The sequence below is a fragment of the Pseudophryne corroboree genome, chromosome 1 (genome assembly GCF_028390025.1).
Source record: "Pseudophryne corroboree isolate aPseCor3 chromosome 1, aPseCor3.hap2, whole genome shotgun sequence".
NCBI lineage: Eukaryota > Metazoa > Chordata > Amphibia > Anura > Myobatrachidae > Pseudophryne > Pseudophryne corroboree.
Genome location: NC_086444.1, coordinates 364,884,503 through 364,910,917, shown reverse-complemented (window position 1 = coordinate 364,910,917; position 26,415 = coordinate 364,884,503). Strand labels below are relative to the sequence as shown.

Below are 26,415 nucleotides of genomic sequence, written 5' to 3'. Positions count from 1 at the left end.
TGCATTCCAATTAATCTTATCATTGAGGCCCCCAGGTGCAAATGTGTTGAGCCTCATAATCCACCTGGATTCCCTCTCCAAAAGTGCCTTAGCTCTGTCCCCTCCTCTGAGGGTCAAGGGCACATGATCTATCCCAAAGTACCGAAGGTCCTCTAACGTGTGGTTTGCCGACTTAAAATGGCGGGGCACCGGTTGGTCGATAGATTTGCCTTCCAGAGTCAATTTGATGGCAGATCGATGCGCTGCCATCCTTTCACTCAATTTGCGCGTGGTTTGGCCGACGTAGAATAAGCCACACGGAAAAACCACAACGTAAACAACAAAAGAAGTGCTACATGTGATCACATGTCTGATGGTGTATCGTTTATCGATGTGTGGATGTTTGAATTCCTTACATACCACCATATATTTACATGTGGCACATTTAGGGCATCTATAACACCCCGGGGCTTTATAATGTACATTAGGAATAGCGGTACCTCCCATGCCTGTGATGTCAGTCTTCACCAGGCGGTCTCTCAAATTGCTCCCACGCCTAAATGCTGCTATAGGCCTGGTTTCCTTAAACACTGGTAGATCAGTTTTAGATGCAACTATAGGCCAAAGAGCCTTTGAGGCTCTACGGACTATCGGACTAGCCGTTGTATAGTCACAAGCCCAAGGCAGAATGTTCTGATTCTTGTTATGTCCGGAATGTAATAATTCCGATCTGGACATTAGGAGGACACGCTGTTTTTGATCCTCTAAAAACTGCCTATCATAACCCCGACACACAAACTTAGCAATCATGTTGTCAAGTAATTCTGGTACTCTAGTACTATCGCTAGTAATACGTGCCACCCGCATCATTTGTGATGCTGGTAGCCCCTTCTTTAAGGGCTCTGGATGATGACTAGAGGCTAATAGAAGCGTATTCCTGTCTGTGGGCTTGGAGTAAATCTCTGTGTGAAGTGTACCATTCTTAAGACTAATCTTAACATCCAATTAATCAATTTCAAGATTACTACATTTGTATATGAATTTGATGGGAGATGCCAGAGCATTAATCTCCGACATGAGAGCCTCAAAAGACTCTTGCCCCCCAGTCCACATCAGGAATACATCATCGATGTACCTTGTGTACATTAAGATGTTATCCTGAACAACTGTGTTGCTAAAAAACATCCTATTCTCCTGTTCAAACATATATACATTCGCATACGAGGGTGCGACGGACGACCCCATTGCACACCCCCGCAACTGTAAAAAAAAAACAGTGTTTAAGGAAACCAAGCCTATAGCAGCATTTAGGCGTGGGAGCAATTTGAGAGACCGCCTGGTGAAGACTGACATCACAGGCATGGGAGGTACCGCTATTCCTAATGTACATTATAAAGCCCCGGGGTGTTATAGATGCCCTAAATGTGCCACATGTAAATATATGGTGGTATGTAAGGAATTCAAACATCCACACATCGATAAACGATACACCATCAGACATGTGATCACATGTAGCACTTCGTTTGTTGTTTACGTTGTGGTTTGTCCGTGTGGCTTATTCTACGTCGGCCAAACCACGCGCAAATTGAGTGAAAGGATGGCAGCACATCGATCTGCCATCAAGTTGACTCTGGAAGGCAAATCTATCGACCAACCGGTGCCCCGCCATTTTAAGTCGGCAAACCACACGTTAGAGGACCTTCGGTACTTTCGGATAGATCATGTGCCCTTGACCCTCAGAGGAGGGGACAGAGCTAAGGCACTTTTGGAGAGGGAATCCAGGTGGATTATGAGGCTCAACACATTTGCACCTGGGGGCCTCAATGATAAGATTAATTGGAATGCATTATAATTCCTGTTTGTAGCTATACCATAGTTGACAGTTAAATAGATTATCATTGCTATGTAATTCAAGGCAATTTAGCCTTTATAGATTTGATCTAATACATGCGATAATATTTGCATACGCATGGGGCGACACACTTCCAAGCTATGTGGTCATTCCATACACAGACACTCCTTTGCAACCCATATTCCCTGTTGCTGTATTTATGTATGGGTTTATGTATTTTTGTTTTTATGTTTTGTGATTTGCTTTATGTTTTTTAATGTCTGTTAATTGGTGTTTTACAGGATCTCGTCTGCCCCGGTCAGCTGGTACAGAGGATTCCTCCTGATGGCTTCTATTCCAACCCCCTTGATTTCCGGGCTGTGGAGTCTGTGAGACGCACGCTGTGCGTAACTATGGCAACCGCAGCGTCAGAGGAAGGGGGGAAGTGAGCGGTGATTGCCGTAGGTGAGGACCCGGTGTGCGGCGGCGGGGACGGCGCTGACCCTGTCAGGTATTTAAATGTCTGTATGTATCTACACTTGTTGTTTGTATTTGGTACTGAGGACGGGGCGTGAGCCCCGAAACGTCTACCCTGTAATACACTTTCTACATTTGAAATCAGCTTCCAGTGCCGTCATTTGGGGATGGTTATGTGTTTTTGGATTCAGGCACGGAGCGCAGTTGTCTCAGAGGATCAGAATGCCAGCTGCTTTGGACTGTATGTATATGTGTATGTGTGTATGTGTATATATATTATATATATATATATATATATATATATTATATATATATATATATATATATAAAAAGCGCTATCTGGTTAATCTTTTCCCTGGGTCTTGGCGCTGGGTGTGTGCTGGCATACTCGCTCTCTGTCTCTCCAAAGGGCCTTGTGGGAGAACTGTCTCCAGATAGAGAATTCCCTGAGTGTGTGGTGTGTCGACGTGTGTGTCAGCATGTCTGAAGCGGAAGGCTCTTCTAAGGAGGAGGTGGAGCAAATGAGGGTGGTGTCTCCGTCGGCAACGCCGACACCTGACTGGTTGGATATGTGGAATGTTTTAAATGGAAATGTGAATTTATTGCACAAAAGGTTGGACAAAGCTGAGTCCAGGGAGTGTACAGGGAATCAAACCCAGCCTTTCACTATGTTGCAGGGACCTTCTGGGTCTCAAAAGCGCCCACTATCCCAAATAGTAGACACTGATACCGACACGGATTCTGACTCCAGTGTCGACTACGATGATGCAAAGTTGCAGCCAAAATTGGCTAAAAGTATTCATTATATGATCATTGCAGTAAAAGAGGTGTTGCATATCACAGATGACCCCTCTGTCCCTGACACGAGGGTTCGCATGTATAAGGAAAAGAAACCTGAAGTAACCTTTCCCCCATCTCACGAGCTGAACAAATTATTTGAAAAGGCTTGGGAATCTCCAAACAAAAAGCTGCAGATTCCCAAAAGGATTCTTATGGCGTATACGTTCCCTACTAAGGACAGGTTGCGGTGGGAATCCTCCCCGAGGGTGGATAAAGCGTTGACTCGCTTATCCAAAAAGGTAGCGCTGCCATCTCAAGATACGGCAACCCTCAAGGATCCTGCTGATCGCAGGCAGGAGACTACCTTGAAATCTATTTACACACATACTGGTACCTTACTCAGACCGGCGATAGCGTCGGCTTGGGTTTGTAGCGCTGTAGCAGCGTGGACAGATACCTTATCTGCTGATATAGATACGCTGGATAAGGAAACCATTTTATTGACCCTGGGTCATATTAAAGATGCTGTCCTGTATATGAGGGATGCTCAGAGAGACATTGGCCTACTGGGTTCCAGGGCCAACGCTATGGCGATTTCGGCTAGACAAGCCCTATAGACCCGACAATGGACGGGCGATGCCGACTCGAAGAGGCATATGGAGGTTTTACCTTACAAGGGTGAGGAATTGTTTGGGGAAGGTCTCACAGACCTTGTTTCCACGGCTACGGCAGGTAAATCAACTTTTTTGCCTTATGTTTCCTCACAGCCTAAGAAAACACCACATTATCAGATGCAGTCGCATAAACCCAAGAGAGTGTGGGGATTTTCCTTTCTTGCCAGAGGTAAGGGCAGGGGGAAAAAGCTAGTTCCCAGGAGCAGAAGTCCTCCCCGGCCTCTACAAAATCCACTGCATGACGCTGGGGCTCCACTGAGGGAGTCCGCCCCAGTGGGGGCACGTCTTTGACTTTTCAGCCACGTCTGGGTTCACTCACAGGTGGATACCTGGGCAATAGAAATTGTTTCCCAGGGTTACAAGCTGGAATTCGAAGAGGTGCCTCCTCGCCGGTTTTTCAAATCGGGCCTACCGGCTTCTCCCCCAGAGAGGGAGATAGTGTTAAATGCAATTCAAAAATTGTGTCTTCAGCAAGTGGTGGTCAAAGTCCCCCTGCTGCAGCAGGGGATGGGGTATTACTCAACCCTGTTTGTAGTCCCGAAACCGGACGGTTCGGTCAGGCCCATTTTGAATTTAAAATCCTTAAACCTATACTTAAAAAGGTTCAAGTTCAAGATGGAGTCGCTCAGAGCGGTCATCGCCAGCCTGGAAGGGGGGATTATATGGTGTCCCTGGACATAAAGGATGTATACCTTCATGTCCCCATATATCCGCCTCATCAGGCGTTCCTGAGGTTTGCTGTACAGGATTGTCATTACCAATTTCAGACATTGCCGTTTGGGCTTTCCACGGCCCCGAGAATTTTCACAAAGGTAATGGTGGAAATGATGGTGCTCCTGCGCAAGCAGGGTGTCACAATTATCCCGTACTTGGACGATCTCCTAATAAAAGCGAGATCGAGAGAACAGTTACTGAACAGCGTATCACTCTCCTTGAGGGTGTTGCAACAGCACGGCTGGATTCTCAATATCCCGAAGTCACAGTTGGTTCCAACGACTCGTTTGCCTTTCTTAGGCATGGTTCTGGATACAGACCAGAAAAGGGTTTATCTTCCGACGGAAAAGGCCCAAGAACTCGTGTTTTTGGTCAAGGACCTATTGAAGCCAAAAAGGGTGTCGGTGCATCACTGCACTCGAGTTCTGGGAAAGATGGTGGCAACTTACGAGGCCATTCCATTCGGCAGGTTCCATGCGAGAACTTTTCAATGGGACCTTCTGGACAAGTGGTCCGGGTCTCATCTACAGATTCATCAGATGATCACCCTGTCCTCCAAGGCCAGGGTATCTCTCCTGTGGTGGCTGCAGAGTGCTCACCTTCTGGAGGGTCGCAGGTTCGGCATTCAGGACTGGGTTCTGGTAACCACTGACGCGAGCCTCCGAGGTTGGGGAGCAGTCACACAGGGGAGAAACTTTCAGGGTCTCTGGTCAAGCCAGGAGACTTGTCTTCACATCAACGTACTGGAGTTGAGGGCCATAACAACAGCCTTCATCAAGCGGAGACTTTCCTTCCCGACCTACCGGTTCTGATTCAGTCAGACAACATCACCGCAGTGGCTCATGTAAACCGCCAAGGCGGAACAAAGAGCAGAGTGGCAATGGCAGAAGCCACCAGGATTCTTCGCTGGGCGGAAAATCATGTAAGCGCTCTGACAGCAGTCTTCATCCCGGGAGAGGACAACTGGGAAGCAGACTTCCTCAGCAGGCACGATCTACATCCAGGAGAGTGGGGACTTCATCAGGAAGTCTTCGCAGAGATTGCAAGTCAGTGGGGACTGCCTCATATAGACATGATGGCGTCATGCCTCAACAAAAAGCTACCGAGGTTTTGCGCCAGGTCAAGGGACCCTCAGGCGGTAGCAGTGGATGCCCTGATGACACCGTGGGTGTTCCAGTCGGTCTATGTGTTTCCTCCTCTTCCCCTCATCTCCAAGATATTGAGAATCATAAGACGAAGAGGAGTACAGACAATTCTCATTGTTCCAGATTGGCCTCGAAGGGCCTGGTATCCGGATCTGCAGGAAATGCTCACAGAAGATCCGTGGCCTCTTCCTCTCAGAGAGGACCTGTTACAACAGGGGCCCTGTCTGTTCCAAGACTTACCGCGGCTGCGTTTGACGGCATGGCGGTTGAACACCGGATCCTAGCGGAAAAGGGCATTCCAGATGAGGTCATTCCTACTCTGATAAAGGCTAGGAAGGACGTGACAGCGAAACATTCTCACCGTATTTGGAGGAAGTATGTCTCTTGGTGTGAGTCCAGGAATTCTTCTGGAAGAGTTCCATCTGGGCCGTTTCCTTCACTTCCTACAGACTGGAGTGAATTTGGGCCTAAAATTAGGCTCCGTTAAGGTTCAGATTTCAGTCCTATCCATTTTCTTTCAGAAGGAATTGGCTTCTCTTCCGGAAGTACAGACTTTTGTGAAGGGAGTGCTGCATATCCAGCCTCCTTTTGTGCCTCCAGTGGCACCCTGGGACCTTAACGTGGTGTTACGTTTCCTTAAGTCTCACCGGTTTGAGCCTCTTAAAACGGTGGAATTTAAGTATCTCACTTGGAAAGTGGTCATGTTGTAGGCCTTGGCATCGGCAAGGCGAGTGCCGGAATTGGCGGCTTTATCTCACAAAAGCCCCTATCTGGTTTTCCATGTGGATAGAGCAGAGTTGCGGACTCGTCCTCAATTTTTGCCCAAGGTGGTTTCGTCTTTTCATATGAACCAACCTATTGTAGTGCCTGTGGCTACGTGGGACTTGGAGGATTCCGAGTCCCTTGATGTGGTCAGGGCATTGAAAATGTATGTAGCCAGAACGGCTAGGGTGAGGAAAACAGAGTCTCTGTTTGTCCTGTATGCAGCCAACAAGGTTGGCGCTCCTGCTTCTAAGCAGACTATTGCTCGCTGGATCTGTAACACGATTCAGCAGGCTCATTCTACGGCTGGATTGCCGGTACCAAATTCGGTAAAGGCCCATTCCACCAGAAAGGTGGGCTCTTCTTGGGCAGCTGCCCGAGGGGTCTCGGCATTACAGCTTTGCCGAGCAGCGACTTGGTCGGGTTCAAACACTTTTGCAAAGTTCTACAAGTTTGATACCCTGGCCGATGAGGACCTCATGTTTGCTCAGTCGGTGTTGCAGAGTCATCCGCACTCTCCCGCCCGTTTTGGAGCTTTGGTATAATCCCCATGGTCCTTACGGAGTCCCCAGCATCCTCTAGGACGTAAGAGAAAATAAGATTTTAAACCTACCGGTAAATCTTTTTCTCCTAGTCCGTAGAGGATGCTGGGCGCCCGTCCCAGTGCGGACTACATTCTGCAAGACTTGTATGTAGTTATTGCTTACATAAGGGTTATGTTACAGTTTTGATCAGTCTCGGGCTGATGATGTTTTGTTTCATACTGTTAACTGGTTCGTATTGATAAAGCTAAATATTTATCGTATATAATACCCTTTATGAGGTCTAAGAACACTGTACGCTATTTACGTATGAAGTACCGTAAGGGTACGCTAGTTGCGTAACAATCGCTTTGCCGTGATCGAGACGCTCAAGCGTCACGTTCACTCACGGCCAAGAGATCACAGGCAGGCACGTTATTGACTGTTGACTAACGTAATGATTCGCTATAGCGTAGCGGACGCTCGGGACCACGAGGAGATCACCAGCGGCGCTGACGCTCCCTATATTAAACCTTTGTATTTAAACCATAAACAGTGTATTGTGCAGTAAAACCTTAGTGTAATGTTAGAGTGTAAATGCAACACAGTATAACCTTATTACCTTTAAAGCTGTTCGAGCGTCACCGACGCTCTGAGAATACTTAATACTATAAGAAACACTCAGATACCGTACTCAGGGTCCAACGCCTAAAATATATATTATGAATGCTATACTTGCAAAAGAGTTAAACACAATACAAGTCATACACTACAATATAACATAGACTACCTAACCAGATAACTACACAGGAAATACAATACAATACAATTTAAGAGAAAAATGAGAGAAAGAGAAGAGAGAGAAAGATATGGCCCATAATAACAAGAGAGAAACAGTATGATTACGGAGAAAAACTTACGCACAAGGGGAAACGATCGCATGCGCCTCGATATCCAGCTCCCGATTATCAGCAATGAGAACCGTTGAAGAGAGTGAACTGGATATGGTCGGCCTGCCTATTTATGCCCCACACACAATACAATTCAATGGTCCCTACAATCTCATTGTTCATTGGACACAGGAATTCGGCTTCGCATTATAACAAAAGGTCATAGGTTGATTCATACAGGTGGGTTGTGACTGCTTCCAACTGTTCAGGTGGGTGGGATACTGAGTTTCCCGCCGCATGACTAAATAAGAACAAATAATAGTAAATGGACATAAACTTCTTATGTCCATAACTATTCGCACGAGCGATTGATCTGCTTCAAACCAACACCGGAATATTTCTAATTAAATATTCTTCCGATGGATACTAAACACCACTGTATTACTCCTGTCTGACCCTTCGTATCAAACAAAGAGGGATTTCTCTGTTCATGAACATTCTATATTAACCAAACTTTCAGAATCTATCAAAGGGACCATAATCTACAAAATACATTATTACTGAAAATATGTTACGATTGAGTCGCACGCTACAATCACATAAACTCTACCGTAAATACGCATACCGTGCGCCTGCGGGTGCCCGCGACTGTGAGTATGCGCACGTACGGGAGAGCGTACGCATGCGCAGCACGGACCTGTGTGAGGTGCAAATATGGTAGTGTGCATAGAGATATTTTTCTGACTTTGACAGTCCACCCTTTGGCAGTCAACAATAACTGCCACTTCCTGAAAACATTTCAAAAAGAGAAAAATATATGTTAGGGGTTAATACATTTACATGGTTGGGTAAGGGAGGAGAGGAGATGGTAGGAAAAGGGTATGACCTAGTGAGATAGCAGAAGCATGTGTGTATGAATCCGTGCTTGGGGGTCATGTATCATCGTGCCGTACGTGTTTTAAATCAAGCTTCGAGGTATTGCGAAGTATACATTTGAATTCCTTCTTATCCCGTGGTACGGGTCTGTGGATGGGCTGTCAAACTTTACCGAGCTCTTTTCGGCTTTGGTTGTAACAAAATGGGGGAGCACATTTTAGTTGATGATACATGAATGGGGGAGATATGTGATTGCTGATATCTGTGCCTGTATTCCCTATCGACTATGTGTGTCATTACCTGAGGGTTGTAGAAATGAAGAAAAGACATAATTACGGTAAATGCGGTGGTATTCTATGTCAGGTAAATGTACAGTCGTCGATTGAGGTCTTGTTTGGTGTCTGTTGAATGCAGTCTTCTTTGTGCTTTTGCTCATAAGGTGCGAGCAAAGCTGTCAATGTCCATAGATTTACAAAAGTGTTGGGCTAGCGTAATTTTTAAATTTCTAGGGAAACTGGGGATCCATGGCATAGTTCATCAAAAATCTGTGTATCAGGTTGTCAAACTTCTTCTTTAATCCCTCTGTTGTCTGTATATCGGCTCATCAAATTCCTCGTCCAAGTGGGTCTTGTTACCTTGGAGAAAACGGAAAAACAGGTGAAAGAAACGGACCGTAGAAATCGCATTTTCATCACATCATTGTTTCTACATTTGGGTCGTAAATCAAGTCCATTGGAATTACAGTTTCCTCACTCCTCAAACTCATTACCCTTGTACGATGTTTGCACTTCATTAAAGCCTGACCGCATCTAAATATCAATCCAATCGATATGACAACACCTAAGATACATAGGAGAAACTTCCCAACATCCATTATGACTCCTTGAGCCCATTCTCCTAAACCAGAAAACCAATTTTGCGGGTTCAACCATGACACCCAACCAGTCAGCTCATTACCTACAGCAGCAAGAGTGAGATTGTGTCTCCTGCGAAATTCCCACTTCAATTGGAGAATATCGTCCATCTTTTGGTCTATGACCTCGACCGGATCCTCGGTGCTATTCGTAATATATGTGCAACATTTCACGCCGTATTGTGTTGCCAGTGTGACACAATATCCGCCTGTCACTGCTGTGGAGGTAGTTGAGAACCATTCTATGCTGTACCAGTTCTGTTTTGTAAGCCTGAAGTTCTCTTCCAGTATACCTAAACGTGTCATCATACATTTCAGTGATATTATCTAACAAATTTGCGAGCGCCGATATGTATTTATAATTCAGCACTCCTCTAGCGGTGCGGGTGAAATCTAACGCGATTAAGAATTGAATCCCGGTGGATTCACTTATCAGATCAGAGGCCGGATGCTCTGTCTTCTCTATCAGGTGCCTTTTAACAACGTGCTCGTAATGGGTGTGAGTATAAGGAGCTTGGGCACCACGGTGTATGTCTTTCATTTTGTCATGTGATACAGTCATTACTTCAGGCAGTACTTTTCCAATATAACACAATCCTTCAGAGTTTGGGGCAAGCCACTTGTACGCCTTTCTCCCGCATATGAAATATGCATCATCGGGGAGAACATATGGGACGGAGTAGGACATAACCATATTACACACCTTCCATGTGAAATCTCCTAACCCTAATTCTTCCATCTGCTTAGTACACGTATCAGGTTGTACGATATGTGCACAGTATCCTGGTGATACCTCTCCAACTCTAGTAATCCTATTTCCTAAGGTATACCTATACCGGAAAGATTTTCCTCTACTGGCTATGTGGCGTACAAGCTCTGTATCTGTAGGCATTCTATCTGCTCTATGCGAAAAGGTCATGGTGTGGTTACTCCATGACACTTCCCAATTTCCCGGCTTTCGCGGATTGGAGATGTTGAAACATAATAGGGACCTATCCACATGGTATTGGTGGAGCTTCAAACTAGGAGGGCTGGAGATATTAAACCTCCGGTCCACCGGTCTCCCACCATTTAACTCAAGTACCTCCTCTATCGTTAAAGGAAATGGTACTAGCCCTGATTTGCTATGACCCTGAGGTACTTGAGAACATACCCAACAATCCGTTTTGTTTAACACATTACCCACTAAGGAGTGATAGTCACTCAATGGATGCCGGTCCATATGGATATTAAAACTGGATTGGCATTTCTTAATGCACCCATCCTCAATGACATTGTTACAGAGCCTACAGATACAGTTTTCTTCAGCTAACAATCCTTCACAATTCCTTCTATGGTCAATGCTATCGGATCGTTTTCTGATACTCGCCTTTACTTGTTGGTTAAGTTGTTCTTGGAAAACTACGCCTCCATCTTTATCATCAGAACCCATTCCAGAACCTCTCTCGACCTCCATGGTACTCTCGCCGGAACAGACTGCTCTGGTCAACATCATGGTCAACAGGAAAATCCGGATCACAGTCTCTTGAGGCAAGTCCATCTTAGGAGGAGACGAAGAAGAATGAGAAGGGGGAAAAATAATTTGAGGGGGAGGGGATGGGAAGTGGAGAAAAAAAAAAAGGGAACAGGGGATCGACAACTGCTTTTGATCTCGTGGTTCTCGATGCTCAGGTGCCGCTTTAGTCCTCCTGGAACAGACACTCTAGTGATACAACCTCTACCGTCTGTTCCTTATCACAGGACTTCTCTGGATCAACGACCTTCTTACAGTGGGACGAATGAACCCAAGTCTCTCTCTCAGCAACCTTCAATGCTGTAGTGCTAGTCAATAAGACCTGGTATGGTCCTTCCCATCTGTCAATAAGGCAACCTGAGCGTAGAAAATTCTGTATCATTACATAATCCCCAGGTTCAATGTCTTGACAATTACTATCTGGTAAATCAGGAATCACTAACTTCAGATTATCATTTTGATTCCTTAACTGTTTACTCATGTTAATCAAGTATTTTACAGTCACTTCATTGTTACACTTCAAGTCATCCTGAGGGTTAATCATAACATGCGGTTGTCGACCAAACAAGATTTCAAAGGGACACAGATTAAGAGGGGACCTGGGGGTGGTTCTGATGCTGTACAGTACAATGGGTAAAGCTTCTGGCCATGTCAATCCTGTCTCTGCCATCACTTTACTCAGTTTATTTTTAATAGTGCTGTTCACTCTTTCCACTTTCGCACTCGCCTGTGGACGGTATGGAGTGTGCAGCTTGCTATCAATTCCCATCAATTTACACATTCCTTGAAAGACATCACCTGTAAAATGGGTACCCCTATCACTTTCGATAATTCTAGGGATACCATATCTACATACAAATTCCTGCACAATTTTCTTAGCAGTAAACATAGCGGTATTTGTGGCCGCCGGAAATGCTTCGACCCAATTTGAAAAAACATCTATACAAACAAGTACATATTTCAAATTTCGACAAGGGGGTAATTGAATGAAGTCAATCTGTATTACCTGGAAAGGGCCGCCGGCAGGTGGGATATGGGATGGTTCTGTAGGTATTGCCTTTCCAATATTCTTTCTCAAACAGGTAAGGCATGACATTGCCCTTTTACTCGCATGAGATGAGAATCCTGGGGCACACCAATATGCTCTTACCAACTTGCACATCCCTTCCTTGCCTAGATAAGTCAGCCCGTGAGCTGCTTCAGCCAAACATGGAAGGTATGCTCTGGGGGCCACCGGTTTACCTTGTCCATCCGTCCAGAGTCCTGAGGACTCCTGGCCATATCCCTTTGCCCTCCAGACTGCCTTTTCCTGTGTGGAACACAAATTTTGCATCTCACACAACTTCTGTGTGTTGATGGTATTAAATACCATCAGTTGTGTGGTGTCTGTCTGTCTGGGGGTAGCAGCTGCTAATTTAGCCGCTTCGTCTGCTCGGCTGTTACCAAGCGATACTGGGTCTTGGCTATATGTATGTGCTTTACATTTGATAACAGCCACTCTGTCGGGTTCCTGTATCGCTGTTAGAAGCCTTTTTATGTGAGCTGCATGCGCTACCGGTGTACCAGCTGCCGTCATGAAATTTCGGAGGCGCCATAGGGCTCCGAAATCATGGACTACCCCGAATGCGTATCTAGAATCGGTGTAGATATTGGCTGATTTGCCCTTAGCCAATTCACATGCTCTGGTTAGGGCGACCAGTTCAGCAACCTGGGCTGAGTGAGGTGGGCCTAGCGGTTCCGCTTCTATGGTGCCTTGGTCATCTACGACTGCGTATCCAGTACACAAGTCTCCCGAGTCTGACTGTCTATGACAACTACCGTCCGTGTAGAACGTAAGTTCTGCATCTTTCAGTGGGTTGTCACTGATGTCAGGCCTTGCGGTAAAATTTTGGGTCAAATATTCCATACAATCATGAGTGTCTTCCTTTGTATTAAATTCTCCTTCCCCACCACTCTCATCCTCCACCCTTTGGGTCTGTCCAGACACACTTGGGAGATATGTTGCAGGATTTAATGCACTGCATCTCCTTATGGTGATGTTTACGGGGGCCATTAGTGCCAATTCCCATCTTGTAAACCGCGCTGATGAGACGTGCCTGGTTTGTGCAGAATTTAACAAGGCTGACACTGCATGTGGTGTATGAATTGTGAGGTTGTGACCTAGCACGACGTCTTCGCTTTTCGTTACTAGCAATGCTATCGCAGCAACGCTTCGCAAGCATGTGGGGAGGGATCGCGCTACCGTGTCTAGCTGAGCGCTGTAATATGCTACTGGCCTGCTGGCATCACCGTGCTTTTGGGTTAGTACGCCTGCCGCGCAACCAGCACTTTCTGTTCCGTATAGTTCAAAGGGTTTCCCATAGTCCGGCATACCTAATGCTGGTGCCTGCGTTAGGCACTGTTTAAGTCTCTCAAATGCTGCCTCAGACTCGTCTGTATGCGAAATCCGATCAGGTTTGTTTGAGGAGACCATTTCCTGCAAGGGTAACGCTAGGATGGAAAACCCTGGGATCCAATTACGGCAATACCCACACATTCCTAAAAATGTTCTGATCTGTTGCTGGGTTTGTGGCAGAGTCATGTCTCTAATTGCTTGAATTCTATCAGCGGTCAGGTGTCTCAGTCCTTGTGTTAAACAGTGTCCCAAATATTTTACCTTAGTTTGGCATAATTGCAACTTGTCTTTGGAAACCTTGTGTCCTGTGTCTGAAAGATGAAACAGGAGCTGTTTCGTATCCTTCAGGGATGCCTCCAATGAATCAGAACACAGTAGTAGATCATCCACGTACTGTATTAATACTGATCCACTCACTGGTTGGAAAGACTGTAAACAATCATGCAAAGCCTGAGAAAATATACTTGGGCTATCTATGAATCCTTGTGGTAATCGAGTCCATGTGTATTGGACTCCTCTGTATGTGAATGCAAACAAATATTGACTGTCAGGGTGCAGAGGTACCGAAAAGAAAGCGGAGCAGAGGTCAATAACAGTGAAAAATTTTGCAGTGGGAGGGATTTGCATTAGGATGACAGCTGGATTTGGCACTACGGGGAACTGACTCAACTATTTTTTTAATCCCCCTTAGATCCTGCACTAGCCGGTAACCCCTCCCCCCACTCTTTTTCACAGGGAAGATGGGACTATTAGCAGTGCTGGACGTTCTTACCAGAATGCCCTGTTGTAGCAAGCGCTCTATTACGGGATACACTCCTAACTCCACCTCTGGCTTCAGAGGGTACTGTGGGATTTTTGGAGCTATCCTACCATCTTTTACTTGTACAACTACCGGAGCTACGTTTGCCATTAATCCAGTGTCCTGTCCATCTTTAGTCCAAAGTGACTCTGGTATCTGAGATGTCATTTCTTCTACTTGGGAGGGAGTCCTATTTGTCATAGTGGTATGTGACATTAATTTTGACGGGGAGTCTAACATGTGTCGTACTTCCTGAGCGTGATTCTCAGGTATGTCCAAGAATACACCTTCAGGAGTACAATAAATGACGCACCCCATTTTACACAGTAAGTCTCTTCCCAGGAGATTGGTCGGTGCCGATGCAGCCAGCAAAAAGGAATGCTTGGTATGTAAAGGTCCTATTGTAATCTCTGCTGGTTTGCTAACAGGGTAATGCTGGACTACTCCTGTTACTCCCACGGCTGGAATTGTCCTACCAGTGGTCCTCATGCCAACTGTCGAATTTATCACTGATTTGGCCGCCCCTGTGTCTACAAGAAAGTTTAATGATTTACCAGCTACATTGATTGCAATTTCTGGTTCACTTCCAAGGCTTGCAATCAATTTTACTGGCTGCAGATTACAGGTATGGCCACACCCCTATTGGGTATGGTGACCTCCCTGAATCCCGCTGGCAGCAACTACTTGTGAGGGAGTTAGCTGGGAACTACCAGAGGTTTGCCAATCTCTGTTTGGGGGGTATCTTTTTGTTTCCCCTGCATGTGGCTCATAACTCCGTTTCTGCGGACCTTGCTCCCAATGTCGTGTGTCGTGTCGTTGTCTAGGGGGTTGGTATGAGTTTCGTACATTCTTTACTCTACAATCTCGTGCCATGTGTCCCTGTTTATGACAAGAATAACAAGTAACCACACTTGACTTACCCACAGGGTTTGGTGATACAATCAAAGGCTGCCTTGTGGTCAGGGCCTGTATACTTACGGCCATTAACTTATCACTTTGTTGTTCCCTGTGTCTGGTGATGTTCCTATCGTGATCAATAGCAGCCTCTCTCAAAGTAGCCACAGACAGACCTCGCCAACATGGTTGTGTGGTCTGTACCCTAGTCTTTAATGATTCTTTTAAACCATCCATCAGTACCGATACTGCTACTTCTCGATGGTTTATGTTTGTTTTAATGTCCTCTATGCCTGTGTATTTTGCCATTTCTGATAATGCTCTGTGAAAATACTCTGCAGCTGTCTCTGACTCCTTCTGTTTAATGGAGAATATCTTGTTCCATCTGACTACCGCTGGGAAATACTCTTTTAACTGTAAGTTTATTCTTTTTACATTGTCTTTGTTGTACACATCTGTAAGAGGTACATCCTGATCTAATCCGCAATCAGCTAAAAATTGAGTTGCGTCAACATTGGAGGGTAAACATGCTCTCAGCAATATCTGCCAGTCTTTATTGTTGGGCTCTACAGTGTTACCTAAGTCTCTGATGTATTTTTGACTGGCAACTAAGTCTTTTCTAGGGTCAGGGAATTCAGACACTATGGTCCTTAATTCCATTCGGGAAAATGGGCTATACATGGCAATGTTCCTCACAGGGGTGACCCCTGATGTGTCAGTTTTCCCATTTGGAACAGCTATTACCCTAACAGGAGTAACTCTAACAACATCACTCTGTGTGGGTTCTACAGCCTGTGGTGAAATGGCTTCAGCATAGTGTATGGTGCCGTACTTACCTGTAGATACGACCTCACCTATCCCTCTGCTAGGGGCCTTTGTTACTAATCTCGTGGGTGGAGCTGTGCCTACTGTGGTCTCTGCTATGGTGGCTGCTAGAGAGAGCGCTGAAATTGTTGCCGATTCGTCTTCTTGATCACACTCCTGAGGAAAGTTCAAAACAGGGTACAACTTGCACGGGTTAATACTTGTATTGGTTAATTGGTTAACATTATCTTTAATATTTACACAGTTGCTAAGTGTTTGTGTGTTACACCTTAGTGCGTCATTCTCCGCAACCAATTTCTCTCCTGATATGTATGGTGGCGGTGGGGCCGTGGCTATCAGTTTTCTGATTGAGCCAGATCCCGCCGCCTGAGCCAATCCTCTCTGTATGTCACCTTCCTGTTGCCACAACTGCAAATAATCATAATGCTTGATTCGTCTCTTTGTTGATTTAATGAGACATATCCTTCTCCTTAAATTCGTTAACACTTCTGTGCTGAAGCTACCTACTCTTGGGAATTTCTCCCCGTCATGTACTGTCATTCTCTCCCATTCATCACATACAGCTTCTGTGTGACTTCCGTATTTCTCACACATTACATACCTTGCCGACCCAATTGGTCGGTTCACTGAATCAACCCGAACCGAGGTTGATCGCCCCCTACCTGAACAAGTGGCCCCCATAGTTCGAAGGTGTTGCTTTATTCAACCAACCCTTACGCAAACCAAATGTCCAAAATAGGCTGACGGTGGCGGTTTACCGAGTACCCCACTCACTCGCCCACCAATACGACCTGATCACACCGATATGGTGCTGGCGTACTCGACCTAGGGCCCCTGCGACCTGAACCTCTATTTACTGGAACCTGTGAGGGTGCTCCGAAGAACACTTACTCTTTCCAGTAACTATTGGTTGCTGGATAGTTCCTGAGTGAGCAGCGAACTTCCCTTAAAATAAAAAAAATTACACAAATCACGTTAGAATGTACAAATAGCGTTTATGACCTTCGTACACAAATAGTACCGGTCAGGTTTACTAATGCACACAATTACGTGCGGTACAATCGTTTAGTACACAAGCAACTAATCTTATGTACTGAGCGACCAGTGGAATCGAAAATTGCGGCTGCGAATTCCTTCAGCCAGAGCTTATATGGCCTATATGGGTGTTGCACCAACCCTTTCTTGGTGTTGTGCCTGTGGACTGTATAGCGGACTTCCTTGTCTGCTGTACCTGAACCTGTTGGTCTGCTATGACCTCCTGGTCTGTTACAGTATGACCTCCTGGTCTGCTACACTCTAATGCTCAAATTGTATGTTTTAACCAGGGATGCCTCCCTAGCCACCATGTACGTCACTTACACGCATGTACCTCACGAGAACTCGACTTTTCTTGTGGTTCAACCTGTAAAATTGTATACAACACGCTCACTCACCACATGTACACTTTTGTTTCTATTTCTGCGCAGAAATTTCTCTTTAGACCAGATGTGTTACAAATTAGGAGAAGGATCTATTAATTTAAATTTGGAATTAAAAAAAAATTTGCGCGATTTATCGCCTGGCGTTATTTACCGCGTGGCGCTACTTATCGCGTTGAGAGGAGAGAAAAAAAAAACTTGTGATTTGAGTTACATGGGCGTACCCGTACGCTCCGTTGCGTAATATACGCTGCGTGCGTCGGCCCTTGGATTGCGTACGCAAGTCTCAGTCTTTTGTTAGAGACACGTGTACGCAAAGCAAAGATCCACCGTAACACAATTTATACGTTTATCAATGTAGATGATCCTTTATCATCTACCACGCACCACACTGACTTCGCCTTATCTCCCAGGCAAAACTGTGTGTTTGTCTATACTTTAACTATATTACCTTTACTCTTAAACTATGAAATAGTGACAACTCTCTCTAAGCACGTTTATCAACTATAAAACTGGCAAACAGAAGAGTGATATACGAAAATACACAAATGAAAAGGAAATGCAGATATATATGTGTGCGTGCGTGTGTACGCAAGACAGAAAAATAAACAGTTTTAAAAAGACACTATTGTTTTGTTCTTACCTCCGGTTCCCGGATTCCTTCAGCACCCTTTACTAAGAGAAGCAGACGCTTATCCAAACAGCACTACGAGGAATATGATCTCCCGCCCTTTGCTGCTGGATAATGTCTGCTGAAATTACCTAGTGTAGATATGTGAAGGACAGGACGAGCCCGCAATTGATAAAGCTAAATATTTATCGTATATAATACCCTTTATGAGGTCTAAGAACACTGTACGCTATTTACGTATGAAGTACCGTAAGGGTACGCTAGTTGCGTAACAATCGCTTTGCCGTGATCGAGACGCTCAAGCGTCACGTTCACTCACGGCCAAGAGATCACAGGCAGGCACGTTATTGGCTGTTGACTAACGTAATGATTCGCTATAGCGTAGCGGACGCTCGGGACCACGAGGAGATCACCAGCGGCGCTGACGCTCCCTATATTAAACCTTTGTATTTAAACCATAAACAGTGTATTGTGCAGTAAAACCTTAGTGTAATGTTAGAGTGTAAATGCAACACAGTATAACCTTATTACCTTTAAAGCTGTTCGAGCGTCACCGACGCTCTGAGAATACTTAATACTATAAGAAACACTCAGATACCGTACTCAGGGTCCAACGCCTAAAATATATATTATGAATGCTATACTTGCAAAAGAGTTAAACACAATACAAGTCATACACTACAATATAACATAGACTACCTAACCAGATAACTACACAGGAAATACAATACAATTTAAGAGAAAAATGAGAGAAAGAGAAGAGAGAGAAAGATATGGCCCATAATAACAAGAGAGAAACAGTATGATTACGGAGAAAAACTTACGCACAAGGGGAAACGATCGCATGCGCCTCGGTATCCAGCTCCCGATTATCAGCAATGAGAACCGTTGAAGAGAGTGAACTGGATATGGTCGGCCTGCCTATTTATGCCCCACACACAATACAATTCAATGGTCCCTACAATCTCATTGTTCATTGGACACAGGAATTCGGCTTCGCATTATAACAAAAGGTCATAGGTTGATTCATACAGGTGGGTTGTGACTGCTTCCAACTGTTCAGGTGGGTGGGATACTGAGTTTCCCGCCGCATGACTAAATAAGAACAAATAATAGTAAATGGACATAAACTTCTTATGTCCATAACTATTCGCACGAGCGATTGATCTGCTTCAAACCAACACCGGAATATTTCTAATTAAATATTCTTCCGATGGATACTAAACACCACTGTATTACTCCTGTCTGACCCCTCGTATCAAACAAAGAGGGATTTCTCTGTTCATGAACATTCTATATTAACCAAACTTTCAGAATCTATCAAAGGGACCATAATCTACAAAATACATTATTACTGAAAATATGTTACGATTGAGTCGCACGCTACAATCACATAAACTCTACCGTAAATACGCATACCGTGCGCCTGCGGGTGCCCGCGACTGAGTATGCGCACGTACGGGAGAGCGTACGCATGCGCAGCACGGACCTGTGTGAGGTGCAAATATGGTAGTGTGCATAGAGATATTTTTCTGACTTTGACAGTATATCCAGGTTATACGGTGTGGATGGTGTGGGCTGGTATGAATCTTGCCCTTAGATTAACAAAAATCCTTTCCTCGTACTGTCCGTCTCCTCTGGGCACAGTTTCTTTAACTGAGGTCTGGAGGAGGGGCATAGAGGGAGGAGCCAGTGCACACCCATATCTAAAGTTCTTTTTAGTGCCCATGTCTCCTGCGGAGCCCGTCTATTCCCCTTGGTCTTTATGGAGTCCCCAGCATCCTCTACGGACTAGGAGAAAAAGATTTACCGGTAGGTTTAAAATCTTATTATTACCTAGTAAACAGAATATAAAACATATGTTCCATATGCTTAATTGTGTGGCACTAGCTTTAACCTGAAGTTTATTTCTATGGTGAGTCGATGAAAATGTTATACAAGGATTGTTGTTTTCACTCTTTAGGTACCCAGGGCCTAATTCAGATGCCTGTGTCTGTTTTTTCCTATCCAGTAGGAAAAAACAGACACCCAACCGACTTTTCAAACATTTGAATTCCCCTCATAATCTGCGACATGTACCAGTTTATCGACGATGGTACCGATGTATCAGCAATTATACACTGTTGGATGGAAATGATGCAACAGCAGTGGGCATCCCTATGCTTAGGTTAGCTTCTGCCTATATTAGCATGTTCAAAATTGTATACAGCAACAACAACCACATCTGAATCAGGGCAGTTATGTGACCTGACCGCCGGAATTCTACCATTCAATAGCCCGCGGGGCAGGCATGCCAACGAACAGGGACTATTCCCACTCCTGGGTGTCCACGACACCCATAGAGCGGGAATAGAACCTATGGCGTGCAAGCCACTGAACCTGCTGTGTAGCAAGTCCACAAACCAGGATCCTGGAATTGGTATGGCGACCAGCAGTCTCCCACACCCAACCTGAATCAGGCTGCCAGTGCTGATCAGGAAAATAGGCCTTCTATACTTAGTACAGTGTTTATTTTTGGCTAGTTTTCTCCCCCTGTATGATACATTGTACATATGACTCCACTACTGTTAGTCTCCTTTACAGATGATCACCTACAGGTACAGATACTCCAAAATGTTAGAAGAAACTTCTTTTAGAGGTCGCACAGCAGATTTTGTATTTATGTTTCTATTTGGAGGACTCCTCTTAACTGTATCCTTTGCAATTATATTTTAAAGTAATATTTAATTATAGTTCATTGACATTCATATTTATTAGCACCGAACAGCTGGTGTTATGGACGCGGACAAGTATGAGATTGTTACTTGCAATAAGAGAAAGTACAAGTGGCATGTGCTATAACATCAATATCAGTTCTAGAACAGCTATTGAACATCAATCTAAAGTCATAAACAAAAATTTTTAACTATTTTAAACCATCGATATAAATGCAATAAAGAAATGTATGACCTATAAGAATACAGGTTGAGTATCCCATATCCAAATATTCCGAAATACGTAATTTTTTGTGTGAGAGTGAGATAGTGAAACCTTTGTTTTCTGATGGCTCAATGTACACAAACTTTGTATAATACACTATTTTTAATAACTGTGTATTATAAGACCCTCAGGCTGTGTGTATAAGGTGTCTATGAAACAAATGAATTGTGTGAATGTAGACACACTTTGTTTAATGCAACAAGTTATAAAAAATATTGGCTAAAATTACCTTCAGGCTGTGTGTATAAGGTGTATATGAAACACAAATGCATTCTGTGCTTAGACTTAGGTCCCATCGCCATGATATCTCATTATGGTATGCAGTTATTCCGAAACACAGAAAAATCAGATATCCAAAATACTTCTGGTCCCAAGCATGGTCCCTTAGAATGTAAGCTCTCACGAGTAGGGCCCTCTTCCCTCATGTGCTTATCCTTTTCTTACTTTAATAATCTTAAACTGCCCAAATCACGCAGTTTTTTGGCCACCTGGAACTTATCTCTGTCATTTACTGGCATAGTTATGCTTAGTTACCCTGTACATTGTCTTCAACTGTAAGTCACTGTTTTCCTGTTTTGATTATGTGCATATGTACTCTGTAATTGGGCACTGCGGAACCCTTGTGGCGCCATATAAATAAAGGATAATAATAATAATAAGGGATACTCAACCTGTACTAAGCGCTTTGTCTAACACTTATTAAAGGGAATCTTATGCTTTAGATGTTTCACCATACTTGACAGCGACAGGTTGGGTACACACCTACTGTATGCACAAAAGTTCTTGGGTATACACACTTACCAATACACCACCTGATAGATCTGGCCGTAGATCCATTGAAGATGACGGCCCAATTGAGATGTCATATTCAATGACTGCTACGCCTGACCCATCCCACAGGACACACAGCCAGATTTACTAAAAGATCTGCATGATATATTGGTATTGGCTGTGCTGCAGGGCTGACCTGTTGTCTGAACGACATCAGACACATTGGGTGTACACACCCACTGATGACCTAGCAATATATTTGCTTGACGATCACCCCGAACAATATATCAAGAAGTGTGTGCCTAGCCTTATGTAACTTAACTAGCATTCAGAAGTAGTTTTCTGGAATAGGTTTTGTCCTGGATACATAGGGAAAAGGTTTAATTATACCCCTTTCACACAGAATGTGAAATTACCGGGTGAAGAAGTTCCACCCGGTAATTTGACGATTAACACAGGCCCTTTTATCTGTGTGAAAGGATCAACCCGGGTTGAAATTCCCAGTACTTCGATCCTGGAATTTACCAGGGTCAGAGACTCGGGAATTTCAACCCGCGTTGACCCCTTCACACAGACGATATACCCACGTTGATCTGCAAATTACCATGTGGAAATTCTTGACCAGGTAATTTGCTCGTCTGTGTGAAAGGGGCATCAAGCAGGGACCGTCAAAATGACCCGGCATTGAAATGCTGGGACCTTCAGACATTTAAGTCTGAAAGTGGTATTAGCCACAAGCTGACTTTCTTATATAGCGCAGCATATTCTATTGTGCTTCACAATTAGGACAACAGTAATAGAACAAAACTGGGTAAAAAACAGACAGACAGAGGTAGGAATGGCACCATGGGATGTATAACAGCAGATCTCTGCTCGCAGCCTATGGAGGGTATGAGCAGAAAGCAGCTACCATAATTAGTGATCATACATGCCCATTATGTTAGGATGTCAGGCTTGCCTGTTAACTACAGCATAGTTGCTATAAAAATAATGATTTACTTTTCTCTATCGTCCTAGTGGATGCTGGGGTTCCTGAAAGGACCATGGGGAATAGCGGCTCCGCAGGAGACAGGGCACAAAAAGTAAAGCTTTAGGATCAGGTGGTGTGCACTGGCTCCTCCCCCTATGACCCTCCTCCAAGCCAGTTAGATTTTGTGCCCGGCCGAGAAGGGTGCAATCTAGGTGGCTCTCCTAAAGAGCTGCTTAGGAAAGTTTAGCTTAGGTTTTTTATTTTACAGTGAGTCCTGCTGGCAACAGGATCACTGCAACGAGGGACTTAGGGGAGAAGAAGTGAACTCACCTGCGTGCAGGATGGATTGGCTTCTTGGCTACTGGACATCAGCTCCAGAGGGACGATCACAGGTACAGCCTGGATGGTCACCGGAGCCTTGCCGCCGGCCCCCTTGCAGATGCTGAAGTAAGAAGAGGTCCAGAATCGGCGGCAGAAGACTCCTCAGTCTTCTAAAGGTAGCGCACAGCACTGCAGCTGTGCGCCATTTTCCTCTCAGCACACTTCACACGGCAGTCACTGAGGGTGCAGGGCGCTGGGAGGGGGGCGCCCTGGGAGGCAAATGAATACCTATTTTGGCTAAAAATACCTCACATATAGCCTCCGGAGGCTATATGGAGATATTTAACCCCTGCCAGAATCCGTTAAGAGCGGGAGACGAGGCCGCCGAAAAAGGGGCGGGGCCTATCTCCTCAGCACACAGCGCCATTTTCCCTCACAGAAAGGCTGGAGGGAAGGCTCCCAGGCTCTCCCCTGCACTGCACTACAGAAACAGGGTTAAAACAGAGAGGGGGGGCACTAATTTGGCGATATGCTTATATATATATTAAGATGCTATAAGGGAAAACACTTATATAAGGTTGTCCCTATATAATTATAGCGTTTTTGGTGTGTGCTGGCAAACTCTCCCTCTGTCTCTCCAAAGGGCTAGTGGGTCCTGTCCTCTATCAGAGCATTCCCTGTGTGTGTGCTGTGTGTCGGTACGTGTGTGTCGACAGGTAGGAGGACGATGTTGGTGAGGAGGCGGAGCAATTGCCTGTAATGGTGATGTCACTCTCTAGGGAGTCGACACCGGAATGGATGGCTTATTTAGGAAATTACGTGATAATGTCAACACGCTGCAAGGTCGGTTGACGACATGAGACGGCCGACAAACAATTAGTACGGTCCAGACGTCTCAAAAACACCGTCAAGGGTTTTAAAACGCCCGTTTACTTTAGTCGGTCGACACAGACACAGACAGGGACACTGAATCCAGTGTCGACGGTGAATAAACAAACGTATTCCTTATTAGGGCCACACGTTAAAGGCAATGAAGGAGGTGTTACGTATTTCTGATACTACAAGTACCACAAAAGAGGGTATTATGTGGGATGTGAAAAAACTACCATAGTTTTTCCTGAATCAGATAAATTAAATAAAGTGTGTGATGATGCGTGGGTTCCCCCCGATAGAAAATTATGGGCGGTATACCCTTTCCCGCCAGAAGTTAGGGCGCGTTGGGAAACACCCCTTAAGGTGGATAAGGCGCTCACACGCTTATCAAAACAAGTGGCGGTACCGTCTATAGATAGGGCCGTCCTCAAGGACCAGCTGACAAGGCTGGAAAATATAATAAAAAGTATATACACACATACTGGTGTTATACTGCGGCCAGCGATCGCCTCAGCCTGGATGTGCAGAGCTAGGGTGGCTTGGTCGGATTCCCTGACTAAAAATATTGATACCCTTGACAGGGACAGTATTTTATTGACTATAGAGCATTTCTATATATGCGAGATGCACAGAGGGATATTTGCACTCTGGCATCATGAATAAACGCGATGTCCATAACTGCCAGAAGATGTTATGGACACGACAGTGGTCAGGTGATGCAGATTCCAAACGGCACAGTATGGCCGTATAAAGGAAGAGGACTTGTTTGGGGTCGGTCCATCGGACCTGGTGGTCACGGCAACTGCTGGAAAATCCACCGTTTTTTACCCTAAGTCACATCTCTGCAGAAAAAGACACCGTCTTTTCAGCCTCAGTCCTCTCGTCCCTATAAGATCATATCTGCCCAGGGATAGAGGAAAAGGAAGAAGACTGCAACAGGCAGCCTATTCCCAGGAACAGAAGCGTTCCACCGCGTCTAACAAGTTCTCAGCATGGCGCTGAGACCGTACAGGACCCCTGGATCCTACAAGTAGTATCCCGGGGGTACAGATGGGAATGTCGAGACGTTTCCCCTTCGCAGGCTCCTGAAGTCTGCTTTACCAAGTCTCCCTCCGACAAGGAGGTAGTATGGGAAAAAATTCACAAGCTGTGTTCCCAGCAGGTGACAATTAAATTACCCCTCCTACTACAGAAAAGGGGTATTATTCCACACTATATTGTGGTACTGAAGCCAGAAGGCTAGGTGAGACTTATTCTAAAAAATTTTTTTTGAACACTTACAAAGGTTCAAATTAAGATGAAGTCACTCAGAGCAGTGATAACGAACCAGGAAGAAGGGGACTATATAGTGTCCCGGGACATCAGGGATGCTTACCTCTATGTCCCAAATTTGCCCTTCTCACTAAGGGTACCTCAGGTTCGTGGTGCAGAACTGTCACTATCAGTTTCAGACGCTGCCGTTTGGATTGTCCACGGCACCCCGGGGTCTTTACCAAGGTAATGGCCGAATTGATGATTCTTCTTCGAAGAAAAGGCGTCTTAATTATCCCTTACTTGGACGATCTCCTGATAGGGGCATAGTCCAGGGAACAGTTGGAGGTCGGAGTAGCACTATCTCGGATACTGCTACAATCAGCACGGGTGGATTCTAAATATTCCAAAATCGCAGCTGATCCCGACGACACGTCTGCTGTGCCTAGGGATGATTCTGGACACAGTCCAGAAAAAGGTGTTTCTCCCGGAAGAGAAAGCCAGGGAGTTATCCGAGCAAGTCAGGAACCTCCTAAAAACAGTGCATCATTGCACAAGGGTCCTGGTAAAAATGGTGGCTTCCTACGAAGCAATTCCATTCGGCAGATTTCACGTAAGAACTTTTCAGTGGGATCTGCTGGACAAATGGTCCGGATCGCATCTTCAGATGCATCAGCGGATAACCCAATATCCAAGGACAAGGGTGTCTCTCCTGTGGTGGTTATAGAGTGCTCATCTTCTAGAGGGCCGCAGATTCGGCATTCAGGATTGGATGCTGGTAACCACGGAGCCCAGCCTGAGAGGCTGGGGAGCAGTCACACAAGGGAAAAATTTCCAGGGAGTGTGATCAAGTATGGAGACTTTTCTCCACATAAATATACTGGAGCTAAGGGTAAATTTATAATGCTCTAAGCTTAGCGAGACCTCTGCTTCAAGGTCAGCCGGTATTGATCCAGTGGGAAAAACATCACGGCAGTCGCCCACGTAAACAGACAGGGCGACACAAGAAGCAGGAGGGCAATGGCAGAAACTGCAAGGACTTTTCGCTGGGCGGAAAATCATGTGATAACACTGTCAGCAGTTTTTCATCCCGGGAATGGAAACTGGGAAGCAGACTTCCTCAGCACGACCTCCACCCGGGAGAGTGGAAACTTCATTGAGAAGTTTTTTCCACATGATTGTAAACCGTTGGGAAATACCAAAGGTGGACATG

At 45.1% G+C, this 26,415-nt stretch overlaps 1 protein-coding gene across 9 annotated transcripts in view; it reads left to right on the top strand.

Annotated features, from left to right (window-relative positions):
• DERL3 (derlin 3) overlaps positions 1-26,415 on the top strand; it is a 49,644-nt gene that overhangs the window by 5,547 nt on the left and 17,682 nt on the right. For 6 of the 9 annotated variants that reach the window (XM_063912992.1, XM_063912993.1, XM_063912990.1 and 3 more), the window contains exon 4: positions 20,635-20,728. In XM_063912992.1, the coding sequence (XP_063769062.1) occupies positions 20,635-20,728 (94 nt within the window). Of the gene's footprint in view, positions 1-20,608; positions 20,729-26,415 lie in introns of all 9 variants that reach the window. The other 3 variants (XM_063912998.1, XM_063912991.1, XM_063912999.1) reach the window with 1 other exon arrangement.